This window comes from Urocitellus parryii, chromosome 5 (genome assembly GCF_045843805.1).
Source record: "Urocitellus parryii isolate mUroPar1 chromosome 5, mUroPar1.hap1, whole genome shotgun sequence".
Taxonomy (NCBI): domain Eukaryota; kingdom Metazoa; phylum Chordata; class Mammalia; order Rodentia; family Sciuridae; genus Urocitellus; species Urocitellus parryii.
Window position 1 is genome coordinate 130,894,636 of NC_135535.1, and position 15,313 is coordinate 130,909,948.

At 34.6% G+C, this 15,313-nt stretch overlaps 1 protein-coding gene and 1 pseudogene across 1 annotated transcript in view; one reads left to right on the plus strand and one right to left on the minus strand.

Moving 5' to 3' along the window:
• The window catches only part of Zfand4 (zinc finger AN1-type containing 4), an 88,664-nt gene that overhangs the window by 48,852 nt on the left and 24,499 nt on the right, over window positions 1–15,313 (plus strand). Inside the window, exons 3-5 of the mRNA XM_026410864.1 lie at window positions 6,457–6,532; window positions 7,622–7,689; window positions 12,272–12,458. Of these exons, the coding sequence (XP_026266649.1) occupies window positions 6,457–6,532; window positions 7,622–7,689; window positions 12,272–12,458 (331 nt within the window). The remainder of the gene's footprint in view (window positions 1–6,456; window positions 6,533–7,621; window positions 7,690–12,271; window positions 12,459–15,313) is intronic.
• On the minus strand, window positions 9,527–9,896 carry LOC113198204 (small ribosomal subunit protein eS25 pseudogene; annotated as a pseudogene).

Below are 15,313 nucleotides of genomic sequence, written 5' to 3' on the forward strand. Positions count from 1 at the left end.
TCCTTAGTATTGAACCAACTTGCCTTCCTCAACTATATTCTACTTGGTTATGGTAAAGATTTTCTTTGTGTACTTGTGGAGCCTGTTTTCAAATGTAAAGATTTTTTAAATGAATTTGTATGAATTGGTCTATAGTTTTCTTTTTCTTTTTTAATTCTCTTAGATTTAGTAGTTAATGGTATTTTCTTCTTCCTGGGTTAGGAAGTTTTTATGTATATGCTTTGGAAAAATTGTAGATCTTAGAGTTTACTTTATCTCATTAAAATTTTGGTGAAATCCTGTGAATCCCTCTGGGTCTGGTGTTTTTAATTTTGGTATAGTTCCTGAATAACATTTCCTAGTTCCTCTAAGAACATTTATCTGTTTAAGCTTTCTAACTTTAACTTTGTTAATCTAACATTTCCTAGTATGTTATTGCCTTGATATTTATTATTTTATGTATTTGTTATTTCTTTTTTTCCTTGACAAAATTTGCTAAAAGTTTGTTGACTTTTTAATAATGGAATTTCCTTTTACATTTTTTCTATTTTCTGTCTCATTGTGTTCTGCTTTCATCTGTATAGTTTCTTTTCTTGTGCTTTTGGTTTACTTTGTTTTTCTTTTCTTTTTTTGAGATAATAATTTATTTTTATTTTATTTATATTTGTTTAATACTGGATGTTCTCTTCTGATAACTGTCATTGTTGTTGTTGTAGTTATTATTATTAGGTACTGGGGATTGAACTAAGGGGAACTGTACCACTAAGCTACATCCACAGCCCTTTTAAATTTTTATTTTGAGACAGGGTCTTGCTAAATTGGGGAGGCTAACCTTGAACTTTTGATCTTCCTGCTTTAGTCTCCTGAGTCAGTAGGATTACAGGTGTGTGCCACTGTGCCTGGCACATAATTTTTTTAAAAAATTCTGTACTTTGTATATATTCTTTCAGTCAAATTCTGATAATTTTTGATTTTCAGATACAAATGATTTTCATATATCCAAATGCTTGAGTATTTTTAACTCTGAGGTGAGGACTTAACAATATCCTTCTACTTCATGATTTCTTTTTCAGGATGAATTTTTCTTTAGTTGATATATGTGGGGTTTCATTTTTTTGTTTGTACCATTAACTCTTATGCACCTGTTCATTTTTCTCTTGCTTATTTTTGTGATCTTGGTGTTTAAAATAATCTTTAAGATTGTTTGAATGAGGGCTGGGGATGTGGCTCAAGTGGTAGTGCGCTCGCCTGGCATCCTCAGCACCACATACAAACAAAGATGTTGTGTCTTCCGAAAACTAAAAAATAAATATTAAAAAAATTCTCTCTCTCTCTCTCTTAAAAAAAAAGATTGTTTGAATGATGCATTTTCTATCAGTGTAGCATTGACCAGAAATCAAATAAATGGTCTATAAGAATACATCTTCCTGTGGTTTGGTGTTTATGGTGGTGGTGTAAATTCCCCAATTTTGTGATATTCTCTTGTCTTGAAGGACTCTTTACCCTTTGTTTCTTTTCCCTTTAACCATCAAATCACTAAGGGGTTTGAAGGAAAGTTCTTCAAGTAAGTAGCCTTGGACCAACCCAGTTTTGCTCTTTCTCACATGTAGCACTCAGAAATGGCTATATAATGCTGGGGATATAAAAGCCTGGGGTCTGTTCCAGGCCCTCAGGGACCAGGATGTCCTTCAGTTCTTGAGAATGTCATGTAGAACCAAGTTTTAAAACCCAGGAGAGGCAGCTTTATGGGGCCCCTCAGTTGCAGTCCAGGTGGGGCATTTAGTCTCCATCTGCCCCAGGCAGCTTTTCTTATTTGTGAGGGACTGACTGGAGATGAGTACTAGGTTGCTAGATTTAGCTGTGTAATAAGTAAAATCCCACTTCCTGTAACTAGCATGTGAGTATTCTGTCTCACTGGAGTCTGATAAGTTGGTAGCTAATATACAGTGAAACTGCTTCACATGCTACTCTTTTTATCTGTTGTAATTTTTTTTAAATCTCCTACAGGGGTGGGGTTGTGGCTCATTGGTAGAGCACTCGCCTAGCATGCGCGAGGCCCTGGGTTTGATCCTCAGTGCCACATAAAAATAAATAAACAAAATAAAGGTATTGTGTCCAACTACAACTAAAAAAATAAATATTTTAAAAAGAAGCTTCTTTAAATTGTTATTATTGCCCCGACCTACCTTTTTGTAAATGTTCGTACCCAGGGTGACCTTTATCTTCTGGTGGTGTTTTTTTTTTTTTTTTTTTTAAATCAAGTTTAGGACTAATACTAACTTCCTTCTCTGTCTAACCTATGGTTTTTCTCAATTAACCTTGTAAGGGTGGGAGCATGAGGTATTCTGCACTGAGATGGGGTGATTGACCCTTTTTATTTACAATTATCTTGAAATTTGTACATTCTCTATCTTGAAGTTATAATGTTTTATGACAGGGTTTCTATATAGATTTATATCCCTTCATAATATTCTCTTGTTTGGAAGAAAACATTGACAGATGGGATCTATGGTCCCTTTTTCTTTAATTACCCAGAAGTTCTATTGATTCTGCTTCTATGGTTTATTCTAGATGCAGATATAAACATGTTCTCACATGAATCTGTCTGAAAAATTCTTTAAAAAGACACAAAAAACACCTTTGAGTCATTACAATATATATACAAACATACTGTTATGACTGAATATTTATGTCCCCCCAACACACACACCAAATTCTTAGGTTGAGGTCTTAACCCTCAATTGGGGCCTTTCCGAGGTAAATAGGGTTACAATGAGGTCATAAGCTTTGTGCCCTCATGATGATTGTTATGGTTTAAATATATGTTCCCCAAAACCTCATATGTAAGACAATGTAAAAAGGCTTAGAGATGAAGTAATTGGACTATGAAAGCCTTAATTAAATCAGTGAATTAATCTTCTGATCAGTATTAACTGAGTGGAAACTGAGGCAGATAGGGTGTTGATGAAGGAGGTGGGTCCCTAGGGATGTGCCTTTGGGGTATATATTTTGTTTTTATTGAGCAGAGCTCGCCCTCTCTCTGCTTTTTGGTGCATTGCTTCAAGCTACTTTCCACCACCACTACTTTCTGCCATGATGTTCTGCCTCATCTCAGGCACCGAGGAATGGAGTCAGCCATCTATGGACTGAAACCTCTGAAACCATGAGCTCCCAAATAAACTTTTCCTCCTCTAATTGTTCTTGTCAGGTCTTTTGGTCACAGAAGTGAAAAAGCTGACTAAAACAGTGGGATTAGTGTCTTTATAAGAAGAGGCACCAGAGAGCTCCCCATCTCTCTGCTGTCACACAAAGAAAGTCACCAGAGTGCATAATGAGATGGCAGCTGCCTTCATGCCAATAAAAGAATCCTCAGAGTGAAACCTGCCTTGCTCCTTGATCTGGGGGTTCTGGTCTCCAGAGCTGTGGGAAATAAATTTCTGTTTAAATCACCTGGTCTGTGTGTTTTGTTATGCCAGCCTGAGCAGTAAATTATATGTGTACACACACACACACACACACACACACACACACACACACTTATGTATTTATTCTCAGATGCATGCACATTCACATGTTGCTTAATCATGTAAACCTAAAAAGGAATTAGGGAGATTTTCTAAATATTAGTTAAATTTATTTGGGAATAGAATAGAAATATGCATGTATTCAAAGAGGTTGAGACAAGGGGAAGTTTCTAAAACTTCAGAAATAAGGATTACATAAGTAGTTTGCAATCATAGTTCTTATAAGATTTCTAATAAGGTTGGTGCTGGTCATAGGTTAAACAAGGAAATTGCTTGGCAGAAGTTCTTACAGAAGTATTTTTTGTATAAGGTTGTGGTGGCCTTTATGCAAGCTTGTGATTCTGGCAATCTTTTGCAATAGTTATCATCAGGCAATTGTGTGAGAACCCTTACTTCATTACCTTCTGCTTTTATTTATCTTTTTTAATTGTTGTTAGGGTTGATACAAGCAACTTCATTTTTATCCTGACAACTTTTGCAATCATAAATTTGTTTATAATAGTGAAAAATTGGATAGATGAAAATAATCTCTTAGTAGAATGATTGGGTAAATCATGTAAGGCAGAAATATAACTTGGAGTCCCATTTAGTTATTTAAAAAATGTATATTTTTGCTGACATGAAAAAATGTATACAATATATTAAATGAAAAAAGTTTACTAAACAGTTTTACAAAATACAATCCCATTCTATTAAAAATAGATTTTACTAGATTTAGGATTGCACATTTTTTTCCATTATAATTTTTTGTATTGTCTGTTTTTTTCACAAGTGGTTATTTTTATAATTGATATTTTCATTTGAAAGAAACTTTTAAAACACTCTTGAATGGCAAGGTGCTTCTTTACATGTGCAAGGATCTGGGTTCTATTCCCAAGAGTGCACACACATACACACAAAAAGAAGCAAATAAATAAAAAAATGTGTATGTATGCAGTCTATTTGGGGGGGCGGGGAATTTTTTTTGTTAAGAGAGAGAATCTTTTTTTTTTTTTTTTTTTGTATATGGACACAACACAATGCCTTTATTTTTATGTGGTGATGAGAATCAAACCTAGGTCCCGCCCATGCTAAGGAGCGCTTTACTGCTGAGCCACAATCCTAGCCCGGGAAATTTGTTTTATAGAATAAATTCTTCTGGACTTAGGCTTGTAATAATTGTTGAGGTTGCCAGATTTAGAAAATAAAAATTCAGCAACCCTGTCTTAGAGCAGAATTGGTTTGTTTTATAAATTTTAGATTCAGAAAGTGCTAATGGTAGAGGAACACCAGTCTTTTTCAGTGTGCAAGAAAAGAAGCTGAAGCTCACAGAGCTTGATGATTTTTTCTCAGTCATCCAACAACTAGCAGTCAGGAACCCAGCTCAATCACGGACATTATATTGTCTGCTAAAGGATGGCTATGTCTACTAAAAGTAGTTAAGTAGTATTTAAGCAGTGTCAACTGTCTCTTCAATCCAGCTCTAAGTTTCAGTTACAAAATAATGTTCCAAATGTTGATTGAATGTAAACATAGTGTTACTTGCCCAAATTGCTTTGTCTACTTACGCTAATGAAATTCTGGAAATTTGATTGAAAAGATGATCTTGGTGCATTAATATTTAATATGATAATACTTTCAGAGTGAAATAATTTCTAGCTTAGAAACCTTTTTTTTTACTGGCATTTTCTTTTTGCTGAGCATTTAATTAATATTCACATCTCCTGACAGCCAACACTTTTGCTGATTTCTTAGAGATGAGTGAGCATAAAGATTGTGCAGTCTCTTTAGGCACTCTTCACACCTTTGATCCCCCACATACTCTCAGTGTCCCAATTCTCTTTTCTTGGGTGTTATCTCCTATGAAATGGGGTGTCTATTGGTGCCCACTTCACAAGCTTGCTGGTACAGTTAAGTTATGATAACATAGGTCAAGTGCATAAAATAGTACCTGGCTTATAGTAGTAAAAGCTAACACATTATTTCTGGTCTACTTATTTTGTAGTATCATAAGCAAAAGCAACTTGAAAAGACAAGTATGTGAGATATTTGAAAAAGATTTTCATCAATATTGGTATTATTAAGTGTTCTATTAATTAGATAATGGTCATTCCTTGAATAATATAATTTGAACTTGCTTAGGACATTTAAATGTGGATAATTAGAATTATTATGCTCAAGCATATAATCTGCCTTAATATTCTTTTTTTTTTTTTTGATACCAGGGATTGAGCACTTAACCACACTTAACCACTGAGCCACATTCCAGCCCTTTTTATTTTTTATTTAGAGACAGGGTCTCACTAAGTTTCTAAGGGCCTTGCTAAGTTACTGAGGTTGGCTTTGACCTTTCAAACCTCCTGCCTCAGCCTCTCAAGTCACTGGAATTACAGGCATGCATCAATGCCTGGCTGCCTTAATATTCTTTTTACCTCATAAGAAATGTAAAGAAAATGTCTTATGGATTATCATTTTCAACATTAAAAATTTCCCATAATTTAAGTTTTGTTTTCTTTTGGTTGTAAAAGGGATGGAACCCAGAGGCTTAATAGCCAAGTTCCCTGCCACTGAGCTACATCCCAAACCCAAACCATAAGATACTTTCAACACTGAATATAACCAAATGAATACTGTCTTTTTCAGCATTAAAACAATCTTTTAGTCCTTAAACTCTTTGAGGAATGACTCATGCTATCTTGCCTTTCATAGGGCTCCCTGATTTTATACATTGTTTTAGGGCCAGAAAGTGAACTGAAACATACTCTTCTCAAGTGAATAAGTTAGATTTCATTTAACTTTAATACTTTAACCATAATTTTTACCAATGATTCTGTAAACTTTATCTAAGCAGCTAGCATTCAATTTAGAAATGTATTTATTAGTATACTTAATTCTTTAATGGAATAGCTTGTATCATACTCATTTGGAGATGCTATTGAATTGTTAACACTCTTTATTATCACCTTCCCCTAAGGTATTCCCATTTGTCAGCAGCACTTAATTTGGAATAACATGGAACTTGAAGATGATTATTGCTTGAATGATTACAAGTGAGTGTAACTGCGTATTAGCTGACTCATAGGCATTCAGTTTTATGACTCTGTATACCGGTGTTTTTCTTCTGAATCCTTGGATTAATCTCTCTTCTGAATAGCTCTGATTTCTGGATTTCATTATAAATTTCTGAACTATAGATATGTTGGGTCGTTACCCCATCTTTGTCCTTTGATACTTGTGTTTTGCCTTTTCATTTTCATGTTAAGCTGTTTATCTCCCACCTTTATACATCTTGCCTTCTTTGATTCTTTCTTTGAATATTGACCCATTCTCATCTGGCCATGTTTCCTCTTCCTTCCATTTTCACAAATTCTAGGAATATGAGAATTGCTCTCCACCAAATCTTTTCTCATTAAGCCCTGCTTCTGTTACTAAGCGACCCTGTGTGCACTAGTGATTACAAACATACTTTTTGGCTTTTTGTCTTTTCCTCTTTCCTCTCACATAATTCATTACTCTTAAGAAAAGAAGCAAAAGAATGAGAGTACTGGAAGAGTACTGGGAGTTAGGAGACCTAGTAGATTTGCTATTTTCCCATACTGAATAGAGTTGCCACTTTCCAATACTTCAGGTCTTGGGCAAGCCTCTTACCTGGGCCTCTTTCTCCTTACATGTGGCATGAAGAGACTAAGCTACATAATTACACTCACTTCCAGTACTCCCTTCCAGTACTTTGAATTTCAAATCATATTTAAGGCTTATGAAAACTTCTAAACATTTTTTGGAGGGGAGTACTGGGGATTTAACTCAGGGGCACTCAGACACTGGGCCTATTTTATATTTTATTTAGAGATAGAGTCTTACTGAGTTGCTTAGTGCCTCCCTTTTGCTGAGCCTGGCTTTGAACTTACAATTCTTCTGCCTCGGCCTCCCGAGCTGCTGGGAGTATAGGTTTGTGCCACTGCGCCTGGCCATTTTTGTTATTTATACAAGCAAATACATTTTATATTTAATAATACTGTTGTATCTTTTTATATTTTATAGAGCAGGTACTATGGCTAATAAACCAGCACATAGTTAGTGTTACATTTAAACTGAGTATTTTGATGATTATAGTTTGTTTTTGTGTTAACTATTCACAGCATTTCAGAAGGTTGTACCTTGAAGCTGGTATTGGCTATGCGTGGTGGACCTATAAATACTAGAAAAGGTAGGCATATATTATAGCAATTAGAAAATTATATTCTTCAAACAATTTAACAATAATAAATTTCAAGTCAACATTTTTAGTCAAGTTCCCTTTATGCTATTAGGTCTTAGAAGAATCGCATTTGTTTCTTTAGGCATTACTCTTTATAAGCTAAGTATTTAGAGCTTGGAACTCTGAAATATATTCTAGAAAGTCTAATGGCTCCTGATTCAATCCAAGACGATTTAAAAATAAATCTCACAGTATAAGAAAAAGAAATGGAGTGATATAGTCTAAATATTATGTTATCATTGCCTTTAGGTTCATACTAGTCTTGCTTTTATTTTATCTACTGATTCTTTAATTTCTGGGCTAATGATTGCTATGGAAAATTGCAGAGTTTTTGATGCAGCTGGGTTTTATGAATATTTTTCTGACCTTGGTTGAATCTTTTCTCAGAATGTTGTTGGTCTCTAGAGACCATTCATTTATTCAACAAATATATAGTGAGCATATGTGATACTTAGTTCCATGTCCCAAATGCAGTAAATATGGGGGACAAAGTCCATGCTTTATGACGCTGCCACAAATAAATGTATAAGAATTGATATAATTTCAAGTGGTTGTAAGTGCTTTTCAGGAAACAAGATAATATGATAATGTCTGTGGAAGTAGGATTATAGGAAGAGCCCTTGGAAAAGATGATATGGATAGAAACTTGATTAACAAGAAGATTGTAGGCACAGGAAGAGCTGGGAGTGTTCACATTGACTCTTGATTCAGGTAGGTCACATCCCTACCAAGTTGAGGCAGCTCTTCAGAACACTCCTGCTCCTCCTGCTTTTGTGCACCTCATTTCGAGGAAGGCTTTTCTTTATTTGATTCTTTACAAACCAGATAAATTAAGGTTAAGTATTAATCCTACTGCAAGATTACTTCCACATATCAAATTATATACTGTCTGGCTTCATAACTTTGGTTAAAAAATAGAATTATTGGGCTGGGGATATAGCTCAGTGGTAGAGTACTTTGCCTAGCATTCATAAGACCCTGGGTTCAATCCCCAGTACTTTTAAGAAAACAAACAAACAAGAACAACAAAAAATACAAATATTATTACCACCCTTTTCTTACCTACCTCGAGGGGTTTTGTGAAAGGTGTTCTACTGCTTAGGTTAGAAAAAACAAAAATAGTAACTTTAGGAATGGTTAAATAGCACTCTTGACATTAGGAACTTTCTAAGAATTAGAGTTAAAAAATAGTTTTAATGTTTATAGTAAGCAATGTTTATAGTAACAATTCTTAGGATAGTATAAGAACCCTAAGTGTTTACTGCGCCATTATGTTAAGATAAATTAAATAGTGTTTACTGGCATGTGAATTCCATTGTTAATGTATTGTTTTTTAAATTTTGTAGTTGTAGATGGACAGAATGCCTTTATTTTATTTCTTTATCTTTATGTGGTGCTGAGGATCAAACCCAGTACCTCACGCATGCTAGGCAAGCACTCTACTACTGAGCTACAGCCCCAGCCCCTTGTTAATGTACTTTTAAAAGTTGTCTATGTGTCTTTAAACCCAAGTATTTAATCAAAAGTATTTACTTAATACGAAAGTATTTACTTTTTCTTACTGGGACTAAAATTATTTTATATGTATATGAAAATGAGTGTTAGTAATACAGATAGTGTTTTGTATATATGTTTATATAATATTTATATTTCATATATAAGATATTTATATATAAAATATGTAGATTTTTTAAAGCAGAAATGAAAGGCATCAATCACTAGCTTTTAGTAGTTGAATGCTTTTATAAAGTTTTATTTTTCCAAATGTACAGTTGGTTGGACCTGTTCATGCATCTTTACTAGCAGCTGGGCATCTCCACCTTTGGTATTTCTGGTGTAAATTACTTGAGCTCTGTGTTTTGAAACCAGTTTGATAAGTCTTTTACTGAGGAGGTCCTGAGGGTTTCCCTGGCCAGGGAATCTCAAATCTTCAGTCTCTGAGACCACAGCTGGGGATGTAAGCTTGTAGTTGGAAACTTCCAAGCAGAGTTTGTCATGAGTAGCTTTGTCCAATAAGATTAGATTGTTAAGCTTGACTGAAATTTGCCTTTGGACCACTTCTTCTTTTTTGACCTTGCCTTCAGATTTGTTCACTGGGTCCTTGTCATTCTTGGTCAGCTTTCCAGCACCTTCTTTCTATCATCCTTGGGTGGCATTGTGAAGCTCAAAGAGCAGAGACTGTTCCTGGTACCTCTCTGAAATGTCAGACAAAAAAGAAGCTCTGCTCACAAATAGGCCCAGAAACCTTTGCCCACTGTGCCTCTAATAATTGAAGCTTTGTAATAAAGTCTTCCTAATAATTTTCCCTTAAACTTTCTGTGCCATGTTTGTGATTTAAAAATCTGCACTGAACTTATGTTTTAATATTTAAAATTAAGTTTTTAATAATTTTACCTTTATTGAATTAACTTTTATAAAAATTAAGTGCTTGATATTATCTACCATGTGTCATTAAAAACTTTGTGAAAAAGACAACTTGACCCAAATTTAGGACTTCTCCATAATGTATTCAAGAAATCATATTTTGTTGCATTTTTTAATTTGTTCTTTTTAGTTATACATGATAGTGGAGTCAATTTTGATATATTTTTATAAACATGGAGTGTATTTTATTCCAGTTAGGATCCCAGTGTTGTGGATGTACAGGAAATCATATTTAAAGCTAATTTAGTCTTGCTATTTCAAATAAATACCTTTATCATTTGAATTCCAATAGTATTTAGCATTGTACAAATACTTCCTTTCTAGAATTAAATTGTACCCTAAGTCCATATGTATTACTTTATAGTTGATAAAATCCAAATGCCTTTTCTTTTGTGAAAAGACAAGTATAAACATATATATATATATATATATATATATATATATATATATATATATGCTGTTACTTATTCAGGAAAGGTTTTCAATGTGGCTTTAGTAACAGCAGTAGCAAGCCTAAAATATTGATATCTTAATTTTTACTTCTTAGTAATGTAATGTAAAACATTACTAAACTTAAAAAGGGCAAGGACTTATTTGAAAAAAATTTTTAAATATTTATATACTTTGTGTCTGTCAAAGAGCTAATCAAAATATTTAAATAATTATTTTATAAAAAAGCTAAATCTTATTATATTTCTATACTTTTATGTTTTATTAGTAATGATATGAATTTAGGATATGGGAACATCTTTGATGTTTTACCTAATTACATTCAGAGTTTAATTTTTTTTTTCACTGGTTTCACTTGTTTATTTAGTACTGGGGATTGAACCCAGGGAAACATTACCACTAAACTACGTCCCCAGCCCTTTTTAAATTTTGAGACAGGATCTCACTAAGTTGCTGAGGGTTTTGCTAAATTGCTGAGGTTGCTGGCCTCAAACTTTTAATCCTCCTACCTCAGCATCTTAAATTGCTGGGATTACAGGCATGTGACATCACACATGGCTCACATCTTTTTAAAAAGTAGTATAACATTGTGATTCTGTTAGTAAATAAAAGTTGTGAAGCTTACATAATTGTTGCCTCTTTTAGGAGAGAAAAAATAGTCTTGCAGCATGACATGGCACATTTTTTTCCCCTCAAACAGACTCCCAGGTCTACTGGAACATTCATCCTATGAGCCTGCAATCTCTTGATACCTATTCCCACCACCAGGGGTAAAAATCAATGGACATTGTGGAGATGATCAGGTTGTAATGATGGCTGCGATTGTCATTCTAACTTGAGGACAACTGTGGACCACTAGAATCTGCCATTTGGGGGGCCTTCAGAGTGGCTTCTGTGTGCTCTGATTGGACATATCTGGACACATGGATACCTTTCAGGATAATTGGAGTCCTGGGAGGATCTTTTTCAGAAACAACATATTGACCATTCACACATTTTAATTTAGTATAGTAAATGACCCCTCTTGTTCTGAGTTATATTGTCTACTTGAGTGTTTGCCTAGCATGTATAAAGCTCTGGGTTCAATCTTCAACACCTCCAAAAAAGAAACAAATCTAAGAATAACTCAGCCATTATATAAAACTAGAAAGAGGAAGTGCTTCTCATTTCTTAGATATGTCTTCCAATTGTGAATATGTGTGCATTTTTATTTTTTAGCCTAAAGTAAGTTTATTGTTGCTTTTTAATTATTAATTGTTGGACTCAATATTTAAAAATATAGGAAGAGAAGGTTTACAGTGAAAATAACCATAGATAATGATGTCATAGAATCAGCAAATATGTGGACTCCAATAGCATGCACACACACACACACACACACACACACGCGCGCATGCACACATACAAAACTATTGTTTTGGTTAAAGGGTCTTTGGACATAGAAGCATAGTGATGTGTTTTGTTTCTTTCATATTAATACAGCACAAGAATGCTGTATTAATGTAAAAACACCAAATACTTATCCAAAGAATGTCATGTACATATTATATGCACAAGGTGGTTGTTCAAATTCAGCACATTATATCCTATCACTGTATCGAGACGCACAAAAGTTGATGTAAATTGAAAGCTTGTTTGTCAATTTTTCCATTTGTAGTTCCTGTGGAAGATCCACTTAGGGAGATGGCTGAGTACATGGATTCCAGTCGAGATGAGGTCTGGGAGAAGACCTCCTGCAACAAACAAGTTACATATTTGGTATACCGAGAAGGAGATCAATTGAATTTCTTTCGTGTAGTAGATAGGGGAGATGGCACTTTAACACCATTATCTGAATCTTTAAGGTAAATAGGTTTTCATTTGCATGTCTCACTTAGAAAAGGACAATATCAGATGTTATACTCCATAAACCTTTATGTTTATCTTATGTTGTCAAGATATTCTTGGTATTACAACAAAATTGACTAAATGTCATGCACCTTCCTCGCTCCTCCCCCTAATATATAATTCTGAAATTATCTTTCATATAATTGATACTTCATATAATTGATACTTAAAAAGTTATTTCTAAGAGTTTCTTTTCATAGTAGAATTTTTTCATAAAAAGATTTGTTTCTGTTACTTTATGAAATTTTGAGATGCCTACTAGGTTATAGTCTTGTGATAATGTGTTATTATGTAACCCTGTAGAAAGTGTTAAACCCGAAGTTAGTATATTTTTTAAAAATTTAACTTCACTACTTGGAGTAGATAAATCTCTTTCCTTCTTTGTTTTTAGTTTCCTACTCTGTAAAAGGGAGAGAAACACTATTTCTAAAATCAGAAAGGCAACCTCTGCAGATATTTAGCTAGGCAATAGAAAAATCAGGAAATTGGACAAAATAACTTCTAATTTTCTGCACATTCTAACTTCCTCTGATTCTTTATCTCCTTTCACTTTAAGTCATTAAATATTACTGAAATTTTATAGCTAGTCACTACCCTAGGTCCTGCTGTATAAAGATGATTATACCTACCTTCATTGAGCATACAATCTACTATTAATGGTGTTGGTGATATAATGTTCATATTCTGGGAAAACAGATGAAAGGGCCTTCATTTTATCTGAAACATGGAGGGTTAGGGATACCTCTGAAAGGAAGAGAATATAACAAGGAATAGACGTTTGCCAAGCAGACAAAAAAAAAAAAGGTTTTATAGGTAACTGAAGTACATCTTACCCACCCCATCCCCCCCCCCCAAAAAAAAAGGAGGAGGAGGAAGAGGAGAAAACTAGTGGTAAAACTGTTAAAAGAAAAAAAAAAACTTGTTTTTTGGAGAGCAATATCTGGAGGTTGGAAGTCTAGGCACAATAAAGCTGGTACTCTGCTGAGGGTATTTTATTGGTATTTTATGGGATGTACACAAGGTATCAGCAAGTGTGCATTCTAATCTGCAGACTTGGGTGGGGAAGGGAATCTACTGTCAACTCATTCACATTGCTGACATAATTATTTCCTTTCAGTTATATGACTGAGTGCCATAGTTTTTGCTGGTCCTTGACTAGCAGCTATCTTCAGATCCCATTTGATTAACTCAATATGAACTGATTTAGAGCCTATATTACATCTACAAACTCTCTTTACCTGTGTCATCATCAGTTGGCTAGAATTTAGTCATAGGTCATGCCCACCCTAAACGGTGCACCGTACAGGGTAGGAACACCAGGACTGGGAACCATAGAGATTCCTTTAGGATTCTGCTTACCACAGAGCATATGTGCAAGAAGGATTGTGTGTGTGTGTGTGTGTGTGTGTGTGTGTGTCTGTCTGTCTGTCTACAGAAAACAATAGGTGTTGACTGTCCTCTAATATATCATGGTCTGGTTAGCACTGTAAACCATGGCATCCACATATAGGCTAGATTAGATAAGGTATTGCAATTGAGGGCAACTGTCCTGGGCCATAGTAGAATTCCTTCACACCTATTTCTCCACATGCTGGCTCATGATTGTTTGAATTTCCTTCCTTAGTTCACCCTCTTTTGACTCTCCTAAAGAAGGAAATCTGGCTCCTCAGCCTAACATGAGGCCCCGGAGAGCCTGACATCCTGTTTTCCAGGCCTCTTCATTATACCATGTTTTCATACACCTTTTCCCCTTTGCATAAAATGTCATTTTCTCTTCTTGATTCAAATTTTCCTTGGCCAACTTTTAGCCTAAAATCTTCATCAAATATGATTAAAATCATATAATTGTCCCTCTCAAGATAATTCTCTGTTACCTTTTTTTTTTCCTTCCTTTTTCCTCATCTAGCACAATTGGACAAAGAAAGAAAAGGAGTAGATAGGAAAGGTAGTAGAAAACTATCTGATCATACATGAAGGACATTTATCCTGTCTATTCTAGAAGGGGCTTTATTACTCTACAACAGGGGCCACAAACTTTTTCTGTAAAGGTCCCCTGATAGTAACTGTTTTGGGATTGTTGAACCAAGAGATAAGATAAAAGATATTATTTTAAAAAATATTTTTTCAGTTGTAAATAGACACAATAACTTTATTTGTTTTTATTTTTATGTGGTACTGGGGATCAAACCCAGTGCCTCACGCATGTTAGGCAAGTGCTCCATCACTGAGCCACAACCCTGGCTCAAATAAAAGATATTATGTAAGTAGCTTTGTAACAAGAGAGGAAACAAAAATCCACAAAACTTTTACTGGCAAAATTCAAAAGATAAGAATAATAATTGTGCTAGGCATGGTGGCCCACACCTTTAATCCCAGCAACTCAGGAAGCTAAGACAGAAGGATTGAAAGTTTGAGGCCAGCCTCAACATCTTAGAGAGACCCTGTTTTAAAATTTAAAAAGGGGTGGGAATATAGGTCAGTAAAGTGCCCCCTGGGTTCAAAACCAAGTTTAAGAAAAATCAATAAATGACTACATTTTTTAGTTATCTTTGTTTTTATGTGGTGCTGAGGATCGAACCCGGGCCACACGCATGGTATTGAGCCACATCCCCAGCCCCAAAGGAATTATTTTTATGAGAGTATTTTACTTGATTGAGGTTGAATGTTAGTGTTGCCTATCAAATTTGTAAAACCAGTTGCTAAAGGTCACCTCTTAATGTTGATCTGCAATGAGATTTTATGATTTTAACTTTGAATGTTTTTTCACACAGGTAAATACTGTCAACTATCGATATCAGCCCATGAGCATATG